General features: G+C 42.6%; 1 protein-coding gene across 1 annotated transcript in view; it reads left to right on the plus strand.

The window, feature by feature from the left end:
• The first annotated feature begins 24102 nt into the window (after positions 1-24102).
• Positions 24103-27580, plus strand: part of LOC144492915 (U3 small nucleolar RNA-associated protein 14 homolog A) — a 44231-nt gene continuing 40753 nt past the window's right edge. The window contains exon 1 of the mRNA XM_078211537.1: positions 24103-24214. Coding sequence (XP_078067663.1) covers positions 24168-24214 — 47 coding nt within the window. The 5' untranslated portion in view covers positions 24103-24167. The remainder of the gene's footprint in view (positions 24215-27580) is intronic.

Consider the following 27580-nt stretch of genomic DNA (forward strand, 5'->3'; position numbering starts at 1 on the left):
TAAGGCTAGATTAGCCGTCAGAGATTCTTTTAACGATATGCTCATTTTTACTGTCAATTAACCACACTGGCTTTGAAAATTAAATATTACTCGCGTGGAGGCTTATTTTTTTCAGTTTTTAATTGTTGGATGTTTTAAATGTGTGAAATCTATTTAAGTTACAATTTCCTCTTTTTTTTCGCAATCCTATCTTGCTTTCCCTCTCTGTTTCTTTTTTTGCATCTGATTTGCAATTTTATTCGCCCACTTAATTTACATTTCCTTCAGTCATGGAGCCATAGTTTTACAGTATGAAAGAAGCCATTTGGCCCATGTCCATCATGCACCTATTCTGAACCAGCCTCCCATCCATTGACACTGTCTACACTCCCGCTGCCTCAGAAAAGCAACTAGCATAATTAAGGACCCCATGCACCCCAGACATACTCTCTTCCACCTTCTTCCATTGGAAAAAAGATGCAAAAGTCTGAGATCATGTACCAACCAATTCAAAAATGGCTTCTTCCCTGCTGCCATCAGACTTTTGAATGGACCTACATCACATTAGGTTGGTCTTTCTCCACATCCTAGCTGTGACTGTAACACCACATTCTCCACTCATTTCCTTCTCTATGAATGGTATGCTTTGTCTGTATAATGCACAAGAAACAATAATTTTCACTGTATACCAATACATGTGATAATAAATCAAATTTTCCAGCAGTTGATCTGTAGCCTTGTATGTTATGGCATTTCAACTGCTCATCTAAATAATTATTAAATGTTGTGAAGGTTCTTGCCTCTGTCACCCTTTCAGGCAGTGAGTTCTAGAGTCCCACCAGCCTCTGGGTGTAAAAGTTTTTCCTCACATCTCCTATAAACCTCTTGCCCCTGAAGTTAACTCTATACTCCCTGGTTATTGACCCATCTGCTAAATCCTCACTATTTTTTTCCAATTTATTTTTTAATCCTTCAATCTGTCCATTTCATTTAATCAGTTACTTGCTTTGTTCACTCCAGTTTTCCTCACTGAGTTATTCAGCTTGCATTTACGTTAATTTGTGGTGCAAAAGATTGTTGAATTTAAGTAGACGAGGGAAAGTCTAATTAACAACAGCCCCAATTAGATTCACTGCTGTGGTAAATTATGGTCCAATATCTCAATGAAACACAATAATGAGTGGAAAATTTATATTTTTAAGAAACAGACTGTGGGACCTATTTTTATTTGCTATGCCTGCCATTACCAACACAGTAAAACATTCAAAATATGATAAATAACATTACCAACCTTTTAATTGATGTGGCAGGACCAATTTGAAAATGGTCTACTGTTGGGAGCCCAAAACAACTGCCTGTTTCAAACAGTTGGTCACATTTATAATACTACCCAGGGACCTGACTGACATTTAAGGATGAAAGTAGTTGGAGTATGTACCAAACATGCTCAGACCAGGTGCAATGGAGCTGAAGAAACCGAGCCAACATAAGTTTAAAGTTATGTTTGTGGGATCTGGAAAAGCAGGAATGCTCCATATGTAGGAGCATTTATCTGGTTGTCAATTAGATCAACCCAAGATTGGCCACCCTAATCCAGCAACACAATTCGCACCCCACAACCCATTGTCTTGATTTTAATGAAGCCCGTGGCTCAAAATTATTTTCAAATCTTCACTGCTGGGTTGGGCAAAACATTAACTCAGCTTTGTTTGCAATTTTCAATGCCAGGATCAACACACTTTCCAAAACTAATGAGGTTACAATTTTTTGAAACCTTGATGGAAAAAGCTTAGTGGCTGAGGTTGTAAGAATTGCAGAACACCACAGACTTGAATATAAGCCTACAATTCTCCAAGGACAAAGATCCAGATCTCTAGCATGCAATGCAAGAAAGGCAAATTATGAAATATTTTGTATCTCAGACCAGTTGCTTTCCTTGAAATGACATTTCCATAGCCACAACAGTTCGGGAATCATCAACCCAAGCAGCATTTGATTATCTCAGATTTTTATTCCTCAATGTGTTAATTAATATATCAGCTCTAGGAAAAAAAATCAAATCTGAATTCTATTTTAAGCCATATGGATTTTTAACATATATCGTCTAGCTGAATACTCAGTCCAATTTAAATAACTTGATCACATCTAAGTTACCCATTCATCTTCTTACCATTTTAAAGGTCATGATTATGTAAACAAAGAACAAAGAAAATTACAGCACAGGAACAGGCCCTTTGGCCCTCCAAGCCTGCACTGACCATGCTTCCCGACTTAACTAAAACCCCCTACCCTTCCAGGGACCATATCGCGCTATTCACATCCTGTTCATGTACTTGTCAAGACGCCCCTTAAAAGTCAGTACCATATCCACTTCCATTACCTCCCCTGGCAACGAGTTCCAGGCACCCACTACTCTGTGTGTAAAACATCTGCCTCGTACATCTCCTTTAAACCTTGCCCCTCGCACCTTAAACCTATGTCTCCTAGTAATTGACTCTTCCACCCTGGGAAAAAGCTTCTGACTATCCACTCTGTCCATGCCTCTCATAATCTCTATCAGGTCGCTCCTCAACCTCCGTCGCTCCAGTGAGAAAAAACCAAGTTTCTCCAACCTCTCCTCATAACTAATGCTCTCCATACCAGGTAACATCCTGGTAAATCTTTTTTGTACCTTCTCCAAAGCCTCCACATCCTTCTGGTAGTGTGGCGACCAGAATTGAACACTATATTCCAAACCTAACTAAGGTTCTATAAAGCTGCAACATGACTTGCCAATTTTTAAACTCAATACCTCGGCCAATGAAGGCAAGCATGCCGTATGCCTTCTTGACGACCTTCTCCACCTGCATTGCCACTTTCAGTGACTTGTGTACCTGTACACCCAGACTCCTTTGCCTATCAATACTCTTAAGGGTTCTGCCATTCACTGTATATTTCCTATCTGTATTAGACCTTCCAAAATGCATTACCTCATATGTTCTTTCAATGACAAAAACAAATTCAGTTGGTAGTCTAGTGTCATATGCAAATCATTAGTCGTCAGCACAAATTATAAGCAATGATTCCACACAGTGGTTATAATGTTCCTAACACTTTGCAAGGGTACAAAATACTGTTAAAGCAGTTTTAAAATAGAAAATTGGAGGATTGGGGGGAGCAACTGATTTCTTTCTCTGCTGGAACAAATATTTAATGTTCATTGCTATCCTCCCAAATCCCGCAAAGTAAATTTATATGACGAAAGGAGCAAATTAGCATGTTTGTCTACAAGAACATATGTTTCTCCAATTTCCATTTGCAAACAATTAGAAGCAGAAACCTTGAATAGAGCACAGGTCATTCTATTGTCCTCACATACTGTCTGTTTACAAACTCAAATGGACATTTGGGGACACTCTTATTTCTTATATTAGTATGTGTCCTTATTCTAGCTCCTTGCACAAGAATGTTGTACATAACAGAAGCCAGTCTACCAAGGTTTATGAGGATCATCTGGACTGTGTAAAATAAATACTCATCAGTCTAAATTAATATTATTTGTTTTAGAACATAAGAACATAAGAAATAGGAGCAGGAGTAGGCCATCTAGCCCCTCGAGCCTGCCCCGCCATTCAATAAGATCATGGCTGATCTGACGTGGATCAGTACCACTTACCCGCCTGATCCCCATAACCCTTAATTCCCTTACCGATCAGGAATCCATCCATCCGCGCTTTAAACATATTCAGCGAGGTAGCCTCCACCACCTCAGTGGGCAGAGAATTCCAGAGATTCACCACCCTCTGGGAGAAGAAGTTCCTCCTCAACTCTGTCTTAAACCGACCCCCCTTTATTTTGAGGCTGTGTCCTCTAGTTTTAACTTCCTTACTAAGTGGAAAGAATCTCTCCGCCTCCACCCTATCCAGCCCCCGCATTATCTTATAAGTCTCCATAAGATCCCCCCTCATCCTTCTAAACTCCAACGAGTACAAACCCAATCTCCTCAGCCTCTCCTCATAATCCAAACCCCTCATCTCCGGTATCAACCTGGTGAACCTTCTCTGCACTCCCTCCAATGCCAATATATCCTTCCTCAAAAAAGGGGACCAATACTGCACACAGTATTCCAGCTGCGGCCTCACCAATGCCCTGTACAGGTGCATCAAGACATCCCTGCTTTTATATTCTATCCCCTTCGCAATATAGGCCAACATCCCATTTGCCTTCTTGATCACCTGTTGTACCTGCAGACTGGGCTTTTGCGTCTCATGCACAAGGACCCCCAGGTCCCTTTGCACGGTAGCATGTTTTAATTTGTTTCCATTGAGATAGTAATCCCATTTGTTATTATTTCCTCCAAAGTGTATAACCTCGCATTTCTCAACGTTATACTCCATTTGCCATATCCTCGCCCACTCACTCAGCCTGTCCAAATCTCTCTGCAGATCTTCTCCGTCCTCCACACGATTCACTTTTCCACTTATCTTTGTGTCGTCTGCAAACTTCGTTACCCTACACTCCGTCCCCTCCTCCAGATCATCTATATAAATGGTAAATAGTTGCGGCCCGAGTACCGATCCCTGCGGCACGCCACTAGTTACCTTCCTCCAACCGGAAAAACACCCATTTATTCCGACTCTTTGCTTCCTGTCGGATAGCCAGTCCCCAATCCACTTTAACACACTACCCCCAACTCCGTGTGCCCTAATCTTCTTCAGTAGCCTTTTATGGGGCACCTTATCAAACGCCTTTTGGAAATCCAAAAACACCGCATCCACCGGTTCTCCTCCATCAACCGCCCTAGTCACATCTTCATAAAAATCCAACATGTTCGTCAAGCACGACTTTCCCCTCATGAATCCATGCTGCGTCTGATTGATCGAACCATTTCTATCCAGATGCCCTGCTATCTCCTCTTTAATAATGGATTCCAGCATTTTCCCTACTACAGACGTTAAGCTGACCGGCCTATAGTTACCCGCCTTTTGTCTCCTTCCTTTTTTAAACAGCGGCGTAACATTAGCCGTTTTCCAATCAACCGGCAAGTTGATTGGAAAATAATAAATTTATTTATTTATTAAAATTTCCCAAGTCATTGCTGAAGAAACCTCCTAAGAAATCCTCACCGTGCCAGGAACAGACAGTGGCATAGTGGTTAGCACTTCTGCCTCACAGTGCCAGGGACCCGGGCTCGATTCCCCGCTTGGGTCACATCTGTGTGGAGTTTGCACAATCTCCACATGTCTGCATGGGATTTCTTCTGGTTCTCGGTTTCTTCCCACAGTCCAAAGACATGCTGGTTAGGTACATTTGCTATTTTGAATTCTCCCTCAGTGTACCTGAACAGGTACCGGAGTGTGGCGACTAGGGGATTTTCACAGTAACTTCATTGCAGTGTTAATATAGTCTACTTGTGACAATAATAAAGAAACTTTAAAACTTAAACTCTGAATCCACTGTTATCACAACCACACCATCCTTTAGGCTTTGATAGTGTGCACAACCTATTTTTCCCCTTTCCTTCCTGACATCTTTTGTTTGCCATTCTTTAGGCGTTGCTGTGGATGTGAAAGAGACTCCAGGATGGTATGTTGCCTCCCTGGTGCCAGGGTCCAGGATATCTCTGAACGGACAGAAAGCATTCTGAAGGGAGAGGGTGAACAGCCAGAGGTCGTGGTACATATTGGTGCTAACGACATAGGCAGGAAGAGTGATGAGGTCCTGCAGCAGCAGTTTAGGGAGTTAGGTAGAAAGTTAAAAAGCAGGACTTCTAGGGTTGTAATCTCAGGATTACTCCCTGTGCCACGTGCTAGTGAGGCTAGGAATAGGCACGTGGCTAAACAGCTGGTGTAGGAGGGAGGGTTTCCGATATCTGGACCATTGGGGACTCCTCCGGGGCAGATGGGACCTGTACAAGAAGGACAGGTTGCATCTAAACTGGAGGGGCACAAATATTCTGGGCGGGAGGTTTGCTAGTGTCACACGGGAGGATTTAAACTAGTTTGGCAGGGGGGTGGGACCCAAAGCAAAGGTGAATTAGCTGAAGGGGAACGAGGGAGTAGGGCTGGTAAGACTCAGAGAAACAGCAGGCAGGGTGGGATTGCAAATCAGAGAGGGTCTGGTGGACTGAAGTGCATTTGTTTCAATGTGAGAAGTGTAACAGGTAAGGCAGATGAACTTAGAGCTTGGATTAGTACTAGAAACTATGATGTAGTTGCCATTACAGAGACTTGGTTAAGGGAAGAACAGGATTGGCAGCTTAACATTCCAGGATACAGATGTTACAGGCGTGATCGAGGGGAATGTAAAAGGGGTGGGGGAGTTGCACTACTGGTTAAGGAGAATATCACAGCTGTGCTGTTGGAGGACACCTCGGAGGGCTCATACAGCGAGGCAATATGGGTAGAGCTCAGGAATAGGAAAAGTGTAGTCACAATGTTGGGGGTTTACTTATAGGCCACCCAACTGCCAGCGGGAGATTGAGGAACAGATATATAGGCAGATTTTGGCAAGGTGTAAAAGTAACAGGGTTCTTGTGGTGGGAGATTTTAATTTCCCCTATATTGACTGGGACTCACTTGGTGCTAGGGGCATGGATGGGGCAGAGTTTGTAAGGAGCATCCAGGAGGGCTTCCTGAAACAGTATGTAGATAGTCCAACTAGGGAAGGGGCCATACTGGACCTGGTATTGGGGAATGAGCCGGCCAGGTGGTCGATGTTTCAGTAGGGGAGCAGCTCGTGAACAGTGACCACAATTCAGTAAGCTTTAAGGTACAGATGGATAAAGATAAGTGTAGTCCTCAAGTTAAGGTGCTAAATTGGGGGAAGGCTAATTACAACAATATAAGGCAGGAACTGAAGAATGTAGATTGGGGGCAGATGTTTGAGGGCAAATCAACATCTGGCATGTGAGAGGCTTTCAAGTGTAAATTGATAGGGATTCAGGATAGGCACATTCTTGTAAGGGTGAAGGATAAGTATGGCAAGTTTTGGGAACCTTGGATAACGAGATATATTGTGAGCCTAGTCAAAGAGAAAAAGGAAGCATTTGTCAAGCTAGGAGGCTGGGAACACACGAAGCAAGTGTGGAATACAAGGAAAGTAGAAAGAAACTTAAGCAAGGAGTAAGATCGAAAAGGGGTCATGAAAAAGCATTGGCCAGCAGGATTAAGGAAAATCCCAAGGCTTTTTACACATATATAAAGAGCAAGAGGGTAGCCAGGGAGAGGGTTGGCCCACTCAAGGACAAGGGAGGGAATCTATGTGTGGAGCCAGAGGAAATGGGCGAGGTATTAAATGAGTACTTTGCATCAGCATTCACCAAAGAGAAGGACTTGGTGGATGATGAGTCTGGGAAAGGATGTGTAGATAGTTTGAGTCATGTTGAGATCAAAAAGGAGGAGGTATTGGGGTTCTTGAGAAACATCAAGGTAGACAAGTCTCCAGGGCCAGATGGGATATACCCCAGAATACTGAGAGAGGCAAGAGAGGAAATTACTGGGGCCTTGAAAGAAATCTTTGTATCCTCACTGGCTACAGGGGAGGTCCCAGAGGATTGGAGAATAGCCAATGTTGTTCCTTTGTTTAAGAAGGGTAGCAAGAAAAGTCCAGGTAATTACAGATCGGTGAGCCTTACATCAGTGGTAGGGAAATTATTGGAGAGGATTCTTTGAGACAGGATTTATTCCCACTTGGAAATAAGTGGATGTAATTTTGTGAAGGGGAGGTCTCACAAACTTGATCTAGTTTTTCGAGGAAGTGACGAAGATGATTGATGAGGGTAGGGCAGTGGATGTTGTCTACATGGACTTCAGTAAGGCCTTTGACAAGGTCCCTCATGGCAGATTGCTGCAGAAGGTGAAGTCGCATGGGATCAGAGGTGAGCTGGCAAGGTGAATACAAAACTGGCTCGGTCAAAGAAGACAGAGGGTAGCAGTGGAAGGGTGCGTTTCTGAATGGAGGGCTGTGACAAGTGGTGTTCCTCAAGGATCAGTGCTGGGACCTTTGCTGTTTGTAATATATATAAATGATTTGGAGGAAAATGTTTAGTAAGTTTGCGAATGACACAAAGGTTGGTGGATTTGCGGATAGCGATGAGGACCATCAGAGGATACAGCAGGATATAGATCAGTTGGAGACTTGGGCGGAGAGATGGCAGATGGAGTTTAATCCAGACAAATGTGAGGTAATGCATTTTGGAAGGTCTAATACAGATAGGAAATATACAGTAAATGGCAGAACCCTTAGGAGTATTGATAGGCAAAGGGATCTGGGTGTACAGGTACACAGGTCACTGAAAGTGGCAATGCAGGTGGAGAAGGTAGTCAAGAAGGCATGCGGCATGCTTGCCTTCATTGGCCGAGGTATTGAGTTTAAAAATTGGCAAGTCATGTTGATGCTTTATAGAACCTTAGTGAGGCCGCACTTGGAATATAGTGTTCAATTCTGGTCGCCACACTACCAGGAGGATGTGGAGGCTTTGGAGAGGGTACAGAAAAGCTTTACCAGGATGTTGCCTGGTACGGAGGGCATTAGCTATGAGGAGACATTGGAGAAACTTGGTTTGTTCTCACCGGAGCGACGGAGGTTGAGGGGAGACCTGATAGAAGTCTACAAGATTATGAGAGGCATGGACAGAGTGGATAGTCAGAAGCTTTTTCCCAGGGTGGAAGAGTCAATTACTAGGGGGCATAGGTTTAAGGTGCGAGGGGCAAGTTTTAAAAGAGATGTATGAGGCAGACTTTTTACACAGAGAGTGGTGGGTGCCTGAAACTCGTTGCCGGGGGAGGTAGTGGAAGCGGATACGGTCGTGACTTTTAAGGGGCATCTTGACAAGTACATGAATGAGATGGGAATAGAGGGATATGGTTCCCGGAAGCGTAGGGGGTTTTAGTTAAGTCAGGCAGCATGGTCGGTACGGGCTTGGAGGGCCGAAGTGCCTGTTCCTGTGCTGTAATTTTCTTTGTTCTTTTATTTCCAAGCACCTTGTCTATCACCCATCGAGAACAGTCTATTACCAAGGTTCTTTTGGCACCTTGCAATTCTTCATGCAATTTCAGCAAAAAAAACTTTCCAGGTGCTTCCACACTTCATCTCAATACTGCTACATTCAAAGTCCACGGCTAGACACCACCTCCTTCTCTGTGGACCCACACTTCTGGGCCCCATAAATTCATGCCTTTACCATGACTAATCCACCTAACCTACACATCCTTGGACACTAAGGGGCAATTTATCATGGCCAATCCACCTAACCTTTGGACTGTCAGAGGAAACCCGAGCACCTGAAGGAAACCCACGCAGACACAGGAAAAACACGCAAACTCCACACAGACAGTGACCCAAGGCTGGAATTGAACCCAGGTCCCTGGCACTGTGAGGCGGCAATGCTAGCTATTGTGCCACCGTGCTGTCCTGAAGAAAAATAAACTGTGGAATTGATAGATACATACAGAGCAGTTATAATTAAAAAATGAAAGTAGAATGAGTCTACCCTGAGAGAGAAGGTGAGCACATTAATTCTCATGCATTATCCATTTTTTGAACACTGAGCCTGTTGAGCACTGTTCAGTTCTCTGACCACATTATGAGACTATGAGGCCTTGATGAAAATGGATGGATAATCACAGGCTACATATCTAGTTTTCCACAATGTATTTCAATAGACACCAGATTGTATTATGAAGCACACATGCAGTTGGTACTGAACTTGACCTCAGACCCAATTGCCTGATAAAGCAAGCACCATTACCCAGTGGTCCTATGTGTGCAAAACATTGCAATACTGACTTTTATATGACCACATCGAGCATAAATTTCTTGAAGGGACAGTATTCCCAGATGTTTCTTTTTCCCCTGTAGTCGACCATAACATCTTATTTGGATCTGGAGGCTGAACAAATAAAACATTATTTATTTTTTCTACCTTGCGGGTATATAGTCCCTGGTTATAACTGATGAACACTGTTTCATCAGTTCTCTGAGTTCAACAAAGTGAAACCCAGGTAAACCTTTAAAATCACTCAAATTTTGCTGCTGGCATCAGTTTTCTTTTACAGTCGCACAACGTTTCTGACTTTAGCCTGTGACGTCAATCATAGCTGATCGTCGATCAGTGTTGTACTCGTTATCATACATTCCGTGCATAATTATTAATTAAATATAATTAAATTTGATTTGACACAGCTTGCAGTACTGCGTACTTTTATTCTGACTCATGGTGCTGAGTATAAAGTAATGCAGTTATTGTTTAGAGTTGCCAGGCATCCTCTAATTTGTCATTTGCCTCGGGCTCCAGATAAGCAAAAGTCAGCATGACATAGACTATTTTTCAAAGCAGGTGTTTATCTTCAGGTCAAATGGTTATTTAAACTAAACATCAATGGTAACTCAGCAGCAACGGCATGGACCAAAGAGAGAAAAAATAGCCAGGGTCCTACATCTGATCACTAACAGTAAAGCCACTGTAACAGTGTTTGGATGCTGGTTGAGAACAGAATTTAGTGTGACAGTCAGAGAATCATAGGTAATTCAATGCAAGAAGAGGCCATATTGCTCATACTTTTTTATACATTAGTCATTCATGGGATGTGGACTTCTGGTTTCCATCCCTAATTACCTTTGAGAAGGTGGTTGTGATCTGTCTTCATGAACTGTTGCAGTCTATATAGTGTAGGCAAGCTCAGAGTACTGTTAGCAAGGGAATTCCATTATTTTGACCCAAGGACAGTGAAGGAGCAGTGATATACTCCCAAGTCAGGATGGTGTATCGCTTCAATTATATTAGATTTTGAGGGAGCTCAACAGGGTAGACAGCGAGAATATGTTTTTCCTTGTGGGAGACTTTAGAGCCAGTAAACACAAATTAAAAATAAGGCATCTCCCTCATTAAAATGGAAATGAAGAGGAATTTCTTCTCTTTTTGGGTCTTCTTCTTTGGAATTCTCTTTCTCAGAGAGCATTGAATATATTCAAAGCTCAGTTAGTTAGATATTTGATCTATGAAGGAGTCAATAGTTATTGGAAGGGGGTGACAGGCAGGAAAGTGGAGTTAAGACCACAATCAGATGAGCCATGGTATTATTGCATGGTGGAGCAGCCTTGATGTACTGAATGGCCTCTTACTGCTCTAATTTGTTATGTACTTATGAACTTTTAAGTGGTGGTATTCTAATGCCTCTGCTATCCTTGTTCTTTTGGATGGTAAAGGTAATGAGTTTGGAAGGTGTTGGCTAAGGAGGTTTGGTGAGTTTTGGTACTGCATCTTTTTCAATGATAAACATTGCTGCCACAATGTGCTAGTGGTGGAAGGAATTGGATGGGGTGCCGCTCAAGCTTTATTCTGTATGGTGTTGAACTTCCTCAGTATTATTGGAGCCACACTCATCTAGGCAAATTGAAAGTATTCCATAAAATTCTTCACTTGTGCCTTTTAGATAGTTGCAATCTTTGGGCTATCAAGTGTGAATTACCACTGCTGAACTGTCAGCCTCCGGTCTGCACTTGTATCTACAGTATTTATATTGTTGGTCCAGTTAAGTTCCTTGTCAGTGATTACCCCCATGATGTTGATAGTGAGGAATGCAACAATGGTAATGCCATTGAAAATCAAGCAAAAAAGATGGTCAGATTTTCTCCTGTTGGAGATGGTCATTGCCTGGCACAATTGTTACTTCCAACTTATCAGTTTAAGCCTACATGTTGTCCTGGTCCTGCTGCATGTGAGCACAAACAGATTCAGTTCCGTGGAGTTGTGAATGGAATTGAACAAAATGCAGTTTCAGTTTGCAATTATTGGCAAACATTTTCATTTCTGACTTTATGATGGAGGGAAGGTCATTGATGAAAGGGCTCAAGATGTTTAAATCTAGGACACGACTCAGAGGAATTCCTGTTTTGATGCTCTGGAGCTGAGATGATGGCTTCCATCAAACACAACAATCTTTCGTTGTGCTTGATATGACTGCCATTAGTGAGTTTTCCCCCTGGTTCTCATTGACTTTAATTTTGCCAAGGTTCTTCAATGCTAAACTTGATCAAATGCTGACTTGATGTTAAGGGCAGTTACTTTCAACTCGCCTCTGAAATTCAGCTCTTTTGTCCACAGTTGTACTAAACCTGTAATGACATCTGGAACAAGCCCTGACAGATCCAAACTGAGCATCGATGAGCACGTTATTGCTGATGAAGTACTGCTTAATAGAATTGTCAGTGACACCTTCCATCCCTTTGCTGATCAAAAGTAGACTTAATGGGGGATTAATTGGCCCTATTGGATTTCTCTTGCTTTTTGTGGACAGGACATAACTGGCAATTTCCCATATTGTCAGGTATGCACCAGTGTTGCAAATGTATTGGAAGAGCTTCGCTAGGGAAATGGCTAGTTATTGAGCACATGTCTTCAGTACTACATCTAGGATATTGTCAGGATCTGTAGCCTTTGTGGTGTCCAGTGCCATCAGCCATTTCTTAATATCACGTAAAGTGAATCGAATTAGTGGCATTCGTGATCCTGGGGGCCTCAGGAAGAGGCAAAGATGAATCATCCACTTGGCACTGCTGGTTGAAATTTGTTGGAAATGCTTCAGTCTTGTCTTTTGCACTGACATGCTGGGCTTCCCCATCATTAATGATTGGGGTGTTTGTTCAGCCTCCTCCTCCATTTAGTTGTTTAGTCACCACCATTCACAACTGGATGTAGCATGATTGCAGAGCTTTAATCTATTGGTTGTGGGATTGCTTTGTTCTATCACATGCTGCATCACCTTTTTAGCATCCATGTAATTCCTTGTTGTGGCTTCATTGAACCAGGGTTGATCACTTGAAGGTAATAGTAGAATGAGGGATATGCTGGGCAATGAGGTTACAGATTGTAGTTGAGTACAATTTTGTTGTTGCCAATGGCCCGCAGTGCCTTGTGAATGGCTAGTTTTGAGCTTTTAAAGTTTAAAGTTTATTTATTAGTGTCACAAGTAGGCTTACATTAACACTGCAATAAAGTTTCTGTGAAAATCCACTAGTTGCCACACTCTGGCGTCTGTTCGGGTACACTGAGGGAGAATTTAGCACAGCAAATGCACCTAACCAGCACATCTTTCGGACTGTGGGAGGAAACCTACGCCGACCCGGGGAGAACTCCGCATAGACAGTGACCCAAGCTGGGAATCGAACCCGGGTCCCTGGTGCTGTGAGGCAGCAGTGCTCACCATTGTGTGTCGCTCTGGAGGAATACTGATTCATCAGCTGAGGTGGTATTGGGGGGAGGGACGGCGGGGGCGGGGGGGTGGAAGTTGACGATTATCTGCAGGAGGTATCCTTGTCCATGTTTGACCTGCTGCCATGAGACTTCATGGGATCTGCAGTCAATGCTGAATATTTCCAGGGCAACTCACTGATTCTGTACATCATTGTGTGGCTCTGTCCATCTGGTGGAAAAGTGCATATTGGGGATGGCAGAGGAGTCTGGAACTTTGGCTATCAATATGATTTGGTCAGCATGACTATGTTGGTCTATTGCTTGGCTAGTCTGTGAAACAGCTTTCCCAATTTTGGCACAATCCTAGACGTTCGTGAGAAGAATTATTTTATTAATTAATTTAATTTAATTTCTGGGAATTAGTCTATGCCTCTGGCTTACTAGTCCAGGAACATTACCACTATGCTGCCATTCTATTCCTGCCTGGGCCACCTTCACATAGGAGTTATTGTTCTAATCCATTTTTTCTTTTCCCCTACTATCTAATATTATCCTCCTCAATTTCTTATCAATTTCCTTTTTAATTATCATTTGTGTTAACATTTCATATTCCAGTAACTCTGCATGAAACTATTTCTTTCAACTTTATCCTTTATGATCTTACTACTTGTAATGTAGTAATTTCTGCTTATTAATGATAACATCATGTCAGAGAGGGTGGAGCTGAAGCAGAAAACTCACAACACGAGAAAATCCTGCTTCCCCAGACCAACCTAAGACTGGAGTCCAAAACACTGAGTCAGATGAGATGCACCAATAGCTTTTTTAAAATAGGCACGGTGGTGCAGTGGTTAGCACTGCTGCCTCACAGTGCCAGGGACCTGACTTCAGTTCCGGCCTCAGGTCACTATCTGTGTAGAGTTTGCATGTTCTCCCCGTGTCTGCGTGGGTTTCCTCCGGGTGCTCTGGTTTCCTCCCACAGTCCAAAGATGTGTGGGTTAGGTTGATTGGCCATGCTAAATTGACCCTAGTGTCAGGGGAATAGCAGGGTAAATATGTGGGGTTACGGAAATGGAACCTGGATGGGATTGTGGTTGGTGCAGATTCGATGGGCCAAATGGCTTCCTTCTGCACTATAGGGATTCTATGATTCTATGGAGTCCAAAACACTGAATCAGATGAGATATACCAATCGCTTTTTTACTTATTAAAATCACCATTTAATTATATGTATAATTTACAAATTTTGATTTGGATAGGGTCTACTGTGACCATCTTCTTAAATGCAGAAAAACTATTGAGGTCGAAATCTTATCACCGTTCACACCAGCAGGATCTTTCCATCCCGCTGCAGTGAATGGAGGTTTGGCTGGCTGTCAAATTCTCCGACCTCACTGCAGCAGGAGCGTGGCATGAACCACCGGTAATATTGTGCCCACTGGCTGTAATTAACTGTTGTACAGAATTTGTAGTAATTCCCTAATGCCACTGGAGTGTGAGAAGATACTACATAAATGCAAGTTCATACTTTTACCCAGATTTTGCTGCTTCCTAGGTCCATTATTTCATTGGCTTTCTCTCATCACCATTCTTCATGTATGAGCTCGGATTGTGTGCTAACAGGCTACAAGCAGCATTGCAGTTGAGATTAGTCCTATTATCACCAGATAATCCTTACGTTCACTTCCTAGATCCTGTCCCCGAACAATAATCATGAGGAACAATGTAGACAATCCTTTTGTTCCATTCTGGGAACTTTGAGGCTGATAGTTCTTATCTTTGTGTGAAACATAAACTTCTGCAGAGTGCTAATCTCCATCAGATTGCCATTCTCGACAGACTTACCCTCGCTGAAATTTCATAGCTTCTGTATCGCCTAACATTCCACATTCAGGCTGGGAGAGACAGGCGCTGTGCAGCGCACTCCTGGCAGCATCAGCGTGGAATAACTGGGGCATAGTTAAGGGACAAGGGAGCAGGTGAGTTTAAATGGTAAGTGGTTTACCAGGTGGTGAAGGGATTGGTCAGTCCAGGAGGGGGGTAGGACTGAAGCCAGAGAGGGGGCTTTGGAAAGGGAGGGAGCAGACTGGAGCTGGAGGAGTTCAGACCAGAAAGGGGTCGGAGCCCAGGGGATGGGGGAGGTGTCAGTTCAGAGAGGGGAGGTCGAACTGGAGAGAGGCGGGCAGTGGTGTGGCAGGTCTGGGTGTTTAGATAGTCACTCTGGAGGTAGAAGTGTTTTTTCCCCTTTTAACTCTTTCAGAGTAACTAACAGGGTAAAATTGGCAAAAAAATCTGAAGTTAGCAATTTAGATCGCTTCTGTCAGATGGTTCCTAGCCCAGCGCAATTATCCAAAGGAAGTTAGCACTTCTGGTCAATTGCCAGGTGAACCTTACGAGAGAACTTCCTGGAGGGATTCTCCAGTGATTTGAGAGTTACCCCTCAAATTGGATGTTGGGGAACCCAGAAGTATATTAAATTGCATTTGGGTGTTGCATCAGTCCTAATTACAACAATCTTTGATTCTACCTTTCTTCAATTTCATACCTTAAGCACCAAGTTCAAAGCCTTTTTATTTGTTCTTACTAAGGTTCTGTTAATATTGTGTGCACAGAATTCAATGTTGCCACTTAATCAGAATAATTTAGTGGATTAAAAGTTAGAAGTGTCCCTTTCAAAAAAACAGAAACATTAAAATAAAGCTTAGGAGTAAATTATGTAAAGGATAACAGCTGGTGGTGAGGTACATATAAAGCACAGACATCTAGTAGTTAATTACATGTGACAAAAGATATCTGGCAGTAAGTTATACAAGAAGTAATTCTATCAAACAGCTTTGATAACATCATAAATGATGCTTAAGCAGTTTATGAAGATAAGCAAAATCCTGTCTTTGAATTATTGTCTTAAATTCAGTGCAGCCACTGAACTGTTACTTTTGAATAGTGTCCTTTGGCTTTCTTACCTTTTCTTATTATTATTCTGCAGGCATGGTGAGTGAGGCAAAGGTAATGTGATTTAGGTTAAAGTGTAACAGAGCTGTTACTTATGTAGGACATGAAGTTAAATGGCATCAAATTACTGCCTCACAAGTCATTTTTCATTAGCAGCAGATTACCAAAAAACAAACTGCACAGTTTATGTGATAATACTTAAAATATAATGTGTACAGTATAACTCTATAATCTATATCAAATGTTTAAACATCACATTGTAATATTTACTTTAGTATTATGAACCACTTCGCTCCTGATTTGATTGCCATTGTGAGATTTAGGATTCAGATCTCAAAGGCATGTGTTAGGATTTACAACTTTACCCAGTACAAATCAGTAGTTAATAATTATACCTTTAAAGTCATGATTTTACACGTATGATACTATGCAGGCAATTTTTAACCTAACCAACCCGCTGAGAACAAAGTGAGTTTCAAACTTCCTTTGTGTGTAGAAGTTCTTCCTAATTTTAAGCCGAAAAAGGTTTGGCTCTATTTTTTACACTATGCTCCCTATGACTTATTCCTGTTCCTATGTTCCCAAGGAGGTTTAAACTTAAAGTTAGGGCTAGGTCATCAAGGAGAAAAATCAGGAAGGTTTTTTTTATAAAAGGGTAGTAGAAATTTGGAATTTTCTCCTCCAAAAGGTTGTGGATGCTGGTTCATTTGAAATTTTCAAGACTGAGATGAGCAAATTTTTATTAGGTTAGGAGACAGGTTGAAGGCATGTAAATAGGTTTGAGGTACCAATCAGTCATAATTTATTTCACAATCTCAACAGGCACAAGGGGCTGAATAGCCCTATTCCTATGTCCCATCATTTTGCTATTGACTTGGAGTGAACCAATGAGGCATATATTTGTTTGGGTTTGTCCTGCTTTTCATGGGTAGCCATGATGTGGAGATGCCGGCGTTGGACTGGGGTAAGCACAGTAACAAGTCTCACAACACCAGGTTAGAGTCCAACAGGTTTATTTGGTAGCACAAGCCACAAGCTTTCGGTTTTCGGTATCTTGTCTGCTTTCTTGCATCTTTGTAGAAACTTGATGTCCGTGTCGATATGCGCGATCTTCTTGGAGGTCCTCTCCACTTGGAGCCGGCAGTTTGCGGTGTGCTACCAAATAAACCTGTTGGACTTTAACCTGGTGTTGTGAGACTTCTTTCATGGGTAGGACATACCTGGGCAATTTTCCATATTGTCAGATCGAGATGTTAGTGTTGGAGTTGCACTGGAACAGCTTAGGGGCACAACTAGACATAATATGAGTCATTATTCTCAACAGCTACCAGCTTCAAATGATTAGAATAATAGCTCCTTTGAGAACCATGGATTATTTTTTTCTTAGTTTCCTCTTACTCACATAGCTGCAATCTGAGTTTCATGATATGCTGATTCCTTGATAAATATGGTTCACTTGATGATTTAGAATTCATGCATATATCTAGCCCTATGGATCAGCTTAATTAACAAAACAATGATTTTGCATGGGGCAAGATACACATGCAAATTGAGAGCTGGTTTTGATGTCATTTCTATATAATTTCAGCAGGAAAGCGCATTATCATGGCAACCCAGAAGCTTAAAGTGATCTCAGATACTTTTTCTCCTGTAAATTATTATAGTATCACCGGGAAAGAAATGATTAGAACTGGAATTTAGTCATTGTTTAAATCCCAAAAGGAATCATTATAGTGAAGGATATATTTCTTGCACTGGTAGTAACCTTCAGATGGATCTCCAGACAGGAGGGATCCAGGACTGTGTAGCCTCAGGCATAGCAATGACAGCTCAGAAGCTCATAAGTTCGGTATTTGTATTATCTGTTAAATAATTCACAACCATGCACTGCATGAACTGACCTGCTAAATAATCCATCCAAGGCTAAGTCATTAATTGTTATTCTCTGCAAGCTGATTCGTGATCAGTAATGTGTCATGCCAGGTTTTGAGGTGAATTTTGGTGAAGCCTAAAAGAACTCACTATTACAGTCCATCCATTTGAACATATAAATATTGCGATCACTAAGATAGATTTTCAGCTTGTCATATGGACTTGCAGATCAGCCACCTGATGTAGAAATCACCCAATTTCCATTCCATTCTTTAGTTCAATTCAGTAACAAGACAAGATGACATTTGATAATTATCCTATTGAGAACATTTGGTATATCTTGCAATTCTACTGTAGACATCTAAATGGTACTCTTCTGAGCAGCGCGGTGGTACAGTGGTTAGCACTGCTGCCTCACAGCAACAGGGAACCATGTTCGATTCCCGGTTTGGGTGACTGTGCGGAGTCTGTACATTCTCCCTTTGTCTGCGTGGGTTTCCTCCCTATACTCTGGTTTCCTCCTACAGTCCAAAAAGATGCGCTGGTTAGGTGCATTGGCCATGCATAAATTCTCCCTCAGTGTACCCGAACAGGTGCCAGAGTGTAGTGACTAGGGGAATTTCACAGTAACCTCATTGCAGTGTTGATATAAGCCTACTTGTGACAATAATAAATAAACTTTAAACTGATACAATGCGAGTTTCTGATCAGAGCCAAGCAATTGGGGAGCCAATAACTGTGGGTAAAAGCACTGTCAAGTACAGTGCCAATTATACAGCACCTTAAGATAAATGTCCAATTCCCAGGTGGGGGCATGCTATGTGACAGAGAGGCTGAAAAGATGGGAAAAGTGAGAAAGCATTCACCTGGGACATGCTACATGAGGTAGCCATCCATCTTGAAGGATGATGGTCTAAGATCCAAAGTAGTTCAGTTATTTTGCCATTTTGCAAATAACTGAATGGATGAAGAGTCCAATTCTTGAGCAACAATTCTTGACACAATTTATTTTTATTCATTTATGCAGTGGAAGCATTGCTAGCTAGGCAACATTTGTTGCCCATCGCCAATAGCTCTTGAGAAGGTGTGATGAACCGCTTTCTTGGACCACAGCAATCAATGTGATATGGTATGTCCACAGCACTGTTAAGATGGCTCCAGATTTTTGATTCAAAGTTTGAAGTTTACTTATTAGTGTCACAAGTAAGCTTACATCAACACTGCATTGAAGTTACAGTGAAAATCCCCTAGTCACCACACTCCGGTGCCTGTTCGGGTATACTGAGGGAGAATTTAGCATGGCCAATGCACCCAATCTGCACGTTTTTTTGGACTGTGGGAGAAAACCGGAGCACCTGGAGGAAACCCAGGCAGAGACGGGGAGAACGTGCAGAATCCGGACAGACAGTCACCCAAGCCGAAAATAGAACCTGGGTCCCTGGCGCTGTGGGGCAACAGTGCTAACCACTGTGCCACATCAGCGGACATCCCCACTTCTGACCTTATGATGGAGGGAAGATCAATGATGAAGCAGCTGAAGATTGCTGGTCTAGGTCACTAACCTGAGGAACTCCTGCAGCGATTTCCCAAAAATGAGATAATTGACTTTTAATAACTATAACCACCTTCCTTTGCACTCCAGCCAGTGGAGAGATTTCCTCCAGTGACTTAAATTTTGCCAAGGATCCATGATGTCACGATCAAACGTTGCCTTGATGTTAAGGACAGTCATAATCACCTCACCTCTTATGTCCATGTTTGGATCAAAGATGCAATGAGCCCAGGAATCAAGTGACCTTGGTTGAACCCAAACTGAGGGTCAGTGAGCAATTACACTTTTCATCGCTTTTATGCTCAAGAGGATAATGATGGGGCAGTAATTGGCCAGATTGGATTTGTTTTGTATTTTGTGGATAGGACATACCCGGCCAATTTTTCACATTGTTGGATTGTTAGATATAAGTGTTGTGGCTATACTGGAACAACTTAGCAAGGAGATGTATGGTGACTGGTTCTGGAGCACAAGTCTTCTGTACTATTGCTGGAATATTGTCCGGGCCCATAGCTTTTGCAGTATCCAGTGCCCTCAGCCATTTCTTGATATCACGTGAAGTAAATTGAATTGGCTGAATCTGTGATGCTGGGAACTTCAGTCGGAGGGTAAGATGGATCATTAATTCAGTGCTTCTGGCTCAAAATGGTCGCAAATGTTTCAACCTTGGGTAGGATTCTCTGATCTCATCTATGGCCGTCCCGCTGCCAACAAGAATGGAGAATTTGATACTCAGCCATATTATCTTATATCCACAAGATATACTGCAGCAACACACCAAGATTTCTTTCACAGCAACCCCCATACCTGCAAACTCTATTTTCTAGAAGGACCAGGGTAACAGGTGTATGAGAACATCACTGCCTCTGTCTTTTCCTCCAGTCGCATAACATATTGACTTCAAATATATTGCTGTTCCTTCATTACATTGGACCAAAATCTGAGAACCCCCTCCTGAACAATACTATGGGAGTACCCATACTACAAGGACTGCAGCAGTTCAAGAAGGCAATTGCCTTCTGAAAGGCAATTAGGGATGGGCAATAAACATTGGCCTTGCTGGTGATACAAATATCCCATGAATGAATGAAAAAAGGGGAAGATAGTGCATGGAAAGAAAGTTTCTAGAGCAGCAGTCAGAATATCAATGGCCAAGACACCCCAAAGAATTCAGGACAAAGAAACATGTTCTTTTTCTTTCAGAATTTGGCTGAGCAGATCAATGCCAAAAGCATCATTTCTGTCACATGGCTACAGTGCAAAAAAAAAGAATGACCTTATCAGAATTGCCCAAGTTCTTAAATAAAAACAGAAAAAGCACTGGAGAAAGTCAGCCAGTCTGGCAGCATCTGTGCAGAGAGAAACAGATTTAGGGTGGAATTTTCTCATCCCACCCGCCACAAGAATTGTAGCGAGTGGGACAGGACCTTACAAATATGACTCTTTTTCAGAAATTGTCATAAAAGAGTCATATCAGACTCCAAACATTAACTCTCTTTCCGCAGATGCTGCCAGACCGACTGAATTTTTTCCAGCAGTTTCTTTTTTTATTTCATATCTCCAGCATCCACAGTATTTTGCCTTTATAATACCAATTTCCATATTTTGAATAGAGCCTAGTAACACAATACTTATTCCCTAGCACCACCAATCCTTTCGGCTCTTCCCAGGATCATTACACCAGCCTCTCATTCAGACAGAATGGTTTGCCACACCTCCTTAATCTTACACTCAAATACTGAATGCTTGCTACTGTCCACAAAACACTTCTGTCTTTACCAATATTTATCTTCCAATCAACATTGCTAAAACCAATTATCCAGTTATTTTTCTGACTATTGTTTGTGAGACCTCACATTGCACAAATTGGCTGTTATTTTTCATGCACTCCAAAAACATCTCATTCCGCGCCCGATGGGCACCGCAGGGGCTGGGGTGCATTATAGACCCCGATAATCACATTATGATTTGATGTTTTAAGTTTCCTTTGCACTTTGTTTCTGTTCGGGCTGTTCTCCCTCCTTTTGGGGAGCTGCCCCTTTTACTTTGTCCCTGAGTTCATTTGAGTTGTTTTATTTGATTTGTCCTAAAAGACAAAAAGAAACCATCTCATTGGCTGGAAAGCACTTTGGGAATTCCAGAGGTGGTGAAAGTCTTTATTCTATTGTTTGAACTGGAATGAATTTCACATTTCTGGGCTTTTATTCTTCACAATGTAGACTTTCTTTCATCCAGTGATTTCTCTTCCTGCACACACATGCTGCTACTTAAGCTCCACATGAATACTATACTGTTTTACTCTTCTTCAATTGCCTTTCAATGGGTGGACAAAGTCATTCCCCTTGTTGCAGGACAAGCTGGTGCATAATTTAGAAGGGAAACTGCAAGAACTGAAGGAAGTACAGCCACCTTAAACCCACATTCCAAATATGATTCTAATATTGACATTTAATTTTGGAGATTAAGAGGCTGGAGGCAATGCACAGCAGGGGATTTGGCTATTTTTTTATATTGGGGAGGGAAGACTTTGAATGTCGATGGAGGTTGCTGCAGGCGTTTACTGTGCAGGCCTTAGAGACAGTTGTTGGATATTATCATAGAATCATAGAAGAATCATAGAAACCCTACAGTGCAGAAGGAGGCCATTCGGCCCATCGAGTCTGCACCGACCACAATCCCACCCAGGCCCTACCCCCACATATTTACCCGCTAATCCCTCTAACCTACACATCCCAGGACTCTAAGGGGCAATTTTTAACCTGGCCAATCAACCTAACCTGCACATCTTTGGACTCTTCTCATCTTGGATAATCCTTCTAGTCCCAACACCATTGATAGTGGTTACTTCCCTAAAGCAGGGCTTTATAGTTAAGGGTGTATCTTCAAAATCTATGTATTGTTAAGTTTGATTTATTGTCACATGTATTTGGATACAGTGAAAAGTATTGTTTCTCGCAGGCTATACAGACAAAACATACTGTTCATAGAGTACAAAGGGAGAAGGAAAGAAGAAAGTGCAGAATATAGTGTTACAGTCACAGCTAGGGTGTAGAGAAAGATCAACTTGGTAGGTTCATTCAAAAGTTAGGTTAGGTGCATTGACCTGAACAGGTGCTGGAATGTAGCGACTGGGGGAATTTCACAGTAACTTCATTGCAATGTGAATGTAAGCCTTACTTGTGACAAATAAACTTTAAATCTGATGGCAGCAGGGAAGAAGCTGTTCTTTAGTCGGTTGGTATGAGTTCTCAGACCTTTACATCTTTTTCCCGACGGAAGAAGGTGGAAGAGAGTATGTCCATGGTGCGTAGGGTCCTTGATTATGCTGGCCACTTTCCCGATGTGGAGATGCCGGCGTTGGACTGGGGTAAACACAGTAAGAAGTTTAACAACACCAGGTTAAAGTCCAACAGGTTTATTTGGTAGCAAAAGCCACACAAGCTTTCGGAGCTCCAAGCCCCTTCTTCAGGTGAGTGGGAATTCTGATCTTCTTGGAGATCCTCTCCACTTGGAGCCGGCAGTTTGTGGTGTCGATGGTAGTCATGATGGAGATAGAGGCAGCAGGAATTGTAGATTAAGTCAATGGATGAGAGGCTGGTTTGTGTGATGGACTCAGCTATGTTCACAACCCTTTGTAGTTTCTTGCGGTCAGAACAGGAGCCACATCAAGCTGTGATACATCTGGAAAGGATGCTTTCTATGGTGCATCTGTAAAAATTAGAGAGAGTAATAGCAAACATGCCCAATTTCCTAAGCCTCCTGAGAATGTAGAGGCACTGGTGGGCTTTCTTAACTATAGCATCATTGTGGAGGGACCAGGACAGGTTGTTGGTGATCTGGACACCGAGGAACTTGAAGCTCTTGCCCATTTCCACTTTACCACTGTTGATGTAGACACGGGACATGTTCTCCACTACACTTTCTGAAGTCAGTCATTATCTTCTTCCTTTTACTGACATTGAGGGAAAGATTACAGTTGTCGCACCATTTCACCAGATTCTCTCTCTTTCCTGTACTCCGTCCACCTTGCCATTGTTTGACATCCGACCCACTACTGTGGAATCATCAGCAAACTTGAAAGTGGAGTTGGAGCGGAATTTGGCCACTCAGTCATGTGTATAAGGAGGAGTATAGTAATGGGCAATCAGGATGCAATCCAATGGAAGTTGATGGTTGCTAATGCCCTCTTAGGGTAAGTGCCTAAAGGACGGGGAGGTGCTACATTGCACCCAGCAGTTTAACGTTTGCAGCTATGAGTTGAAACAGCCACTGAGTCCGGTTAATAAAATGAAGCCTAATTTGACGCACGTTTTTATTTCAAAAGCTCCCTCCATTGAAACGGGGTGGTTTTTTTTGGTTACAAATTTCGCTTTGACTGTTGTTTACACCTGTTTAACATTCTAATCCACACTGATATGATGATTGTTGTTTGTGTCGCAGTTTATATACATGTTACATAAACCTGATCTTGCACAATGTCTCCGTGGCCAAGCCCTGTCGCCATGGTTACTGCTCCTCCAGACCCGCTTTGCGACACCCTGCCGACGCCGGGGTGACTTTGCGACAGTCTGCCGTTCACCGGAAGTGCCGCTTGACGGCAGTTGGCGTTGCCCGGGACCCATGTGGAGGAGCTGAGAGATGGCGGGGAGGATGGAGCAGCAGGGGCAGGAGAAGGGGCTGAGCAGGTGAGAAGGAGCATCTCCCTGTACCCGGGCTTGGTGTGCGCTGACAGCGGCAGGTCACAGCCATTAAACTGAAAAGCTCGGTGAAGCCACACCACCCGGTGACTCAGATGGACTGGGGAGGCCGAAGCGTGCTGCAAAAATGGTTCCACTTTCTGGGATGGAAGTCGGACGCTTCATTTAGTTAGTTTATTCATTAGTCACAAGTAGGCTTACATTAACACTGCAATGAAGTTATTGTGAAAATCCCCTAGTCGCCACACTCCGGTGCCTATTCGGGTAGGTACACTGAGGGAGAATTTAGCATGGCCAATTCCCCTAACATCTTTTGGATTGTGGGAAGAAACCGGAGCACCCGGAGGAAACCCACGGGAAGAACGTGCAAACCCTGCATAGACAGCGACCCAAGCCAGGAATCTGACCTGGGTCTCTGGTGCTGTGAGGTGGTAGTGCTAACCACTGCTGCCCTGTGCCACTGTGCTCCCCCGTGCCGCTGTGCTGACCTACTACTCCTTTATCATGAAATCACCGACTGTGATTATCTTCACAAAGAAAATTACACCTGCTGCAGCCTGGGAAGAGAATCTGATTCCCTGACCCCACAATCAAAAAGTTAATCTGCCTTTCCAACTCTTGACAGAGTCACTGTTTAGTTTAAAAGTGTCACCAGTAGGCTTACATTAATGCTGCAATGAAGTTACTGTGAAAATCCCCTAGTCGCCACACTCTGGTGCCTGTTCGGGTACACTAAGGGAGAATTTGGCACAAAAGCAAAATACTGCGGATGCTGGAATCTGAAACAAAAACAGCAAATGCTGGAAAATCGTAGCAGGTCTGACAGCATCTGTGGGGAGAGAATACAGTAAGAAGTCTAACAACACCAGGTTAAAGTCCAACAGGTTTATTTGGGAGCTCCCAAATAAACCTGTTGGACTTTAACCTGGTGTTGTAAGACTTCTTACTGTGTTTACCCCAGTCCAACACCAGCATCTCCACATCGGGAGAGAATAGAGCCAAAGTTTTGAGTCGAGATGACCCTTCATCAGAGTTGGAGAATTTAGCATAGCCATTGCACCTAACCGGCACAACTATTGGACTGTGGGGGGGGAAACCGGAACACCCGCAGGAAACCTATGCAGACATGGAGAATGTGCAGACTCTGCACAGTGATCCAAACCGGGAATCAAAACTGGGTCTCTGGCGCTGTGAGACAGCAGTGCCAGCCACTCTGCTGCCCCTTTATCTACAGCAGTTTCATTGTATTTTCCCCAGATTTTGAAATACCATACTTTTGAGAGAGTTAAGTGAATAAATAGGGTGGCGCAGTGGTTAGTACTGCTGCCTTACAGCACCGGGGACTTGGGTTCAATTCCAACCTTGGGTCAGTGTGTGTTCTCCCTTTGTCTATGTGGTTTTCCTCCCATAGTTCAAAGATGTGTAGGTTAGATTGATTGACCATGTTAAATTGCCCCTTTTTGTCAGGGGTGGGGGAGCTAGTGAGGGTAAATATTGGTGTTGCAGGAATAGGGATTGTGGTCAATGCAGGCTCAATGGGTTGAATGGCCTCATCTTCATTGTAGGGATTCTATGAATAAGTTGCCAGTCCAGGAATGGGGACAGGGCTGACAAGATACTCTATGAGATTGGTCCTGTGTTCACCTACTGCCTGCACACACGCGTTATATTCAAATAGTGAGATCCAACAGTGGTTGATACAGTCTCCTGTATTGTAAAATTCTGTGTTTAACTTCCATCTATCATTCATTTTACTTCAAAGAAAAGTAAGATATTGTGATTTCATTTAGGGTTGCCACCTGTCTGCTTTCAAATAGAGTAATATGGTTTTTGAATAGGTCATTCAGAACATTCTCGATGTTATATCTATACCAAAGGTCTGTTTGTGAAGTAGTAGTTTGGTATTTGCATTTATTTCTGTGGGCTTTCTGTTTTACAGAAAATAAATGGCAGTTGCAACAGATTTGGACCACTTAAATCTCTTGAACCCTAATTGTGAATTATGTTGTGGATCATTTGCTGTGTTTTTCTTTAAGATGCTAAGCATACATCTAAGCAATATCAAATGGACTTGTTGAGGGTGCTGTCCCTTTGATAAGCAAGCTAGTGTATCTTGACATCATATTGCACTGTTGGATGAAGTGCAGGTGTTTTTTAGTTGCTCTCATTAAGATTGTTCCTTCAATAATTACCACCAGAAAACAAGCCTTCAAGGTATTTGCCAGGGCGGAATTGCTGTATTGCTTGCCTTTATGGTACAAAGTAAGTCATTGTTTTGATATAAGGATACACTGCTTAAGAAATGCAAATATTTTCTGACAATCCGTTGTGCACTCTTAGTGATTGTGTTCAAAAGTCATTGGGTTTTTTTGTGCATGCTCTCACTCCAATTCCTAAATTGTTTGCAGCACATTTCCTGTACTAGCTACTGTTTATATTTTGATGATCAGGTAGCTCGTCCTACCTAATTCAAACATCAATTGCTCCTTATTTCTGTACTCAGTCTTGGGTTCGTTGAACTTCCTCCACTTTAGCATCAAGAAGCACACCATCTTCAGTCCAAACCCTCACGCCACTCTTTTGTCAAGAATTTCTTCCCCTTAGCACTGTCATAGGCTCAACCATTCTATTCACAACCTTTTGACGTTCTTTTCAACCCTGATACAAGTTTCAGACCCCATTTATTCATCACGGAGGCCCTGCCGTCCACCTCTGTGGCACGTTCTCCTTTCATATTTCATGTCCCTCCTCAAAGGATTGCTCAAGCCTTCACTTTCCCTTCCACCACTATCCAAAGCTCCAAGTTGTGAAAATATAGTTATTATTCTGTCCCAGTCACCAAATCTATGTTTTTGCTGACCTGTGTGGTCTAATTGCTGCCTGGCATATTACATGTTAAATCATCATTCTTATCTTTTATTCATCATGTGACCGCCCACCCTGTCTGCAACCTGCTCCAGTTCTATAACCACCCCTTTCAACTATCCACTCCTCTAACCCTGGTGTTCATTGGTTGCCCCCAAGTCCTGGCACTAATCAGCTCCTTAGTATAAATTATGGTGGACGTTTGAAATTTGGCATTCTTGCACTTGTCCTGTAAAATTAAAGATTAAAAGCTTTGACAACATGCCCCTCACTTTTCAGCAATATTCGATTCCTAAATCCTGGAATTCTTCTCCTGTATCTTACTGCTGCCTTTTTCAACAAACGTCATCTAAATTCAACTATGATTAGGATTTTGTATCAGCCATGGTGCTTCTAGTGTGGAAAATATTTTGTTAATGGCTTACTGAAGATTTCAAACTAAATTGATTACTAACGGCTGCTTATGGGATAAACTCATTGTGAGGTGTG

Source organism: Mustelus asterias, chromosome 4, assembly GCF_964213995.1.
Source record: "Mustelus asterias chromosome 4, sMusAst1.hap1.1, whole genome shotgun sequence".
NCBI lineage: Eukaryota > Metazoa > Chordata > Chondrichthyes > Carcharhiniformes > Triakidae > Mustelus > Mustelus asterias.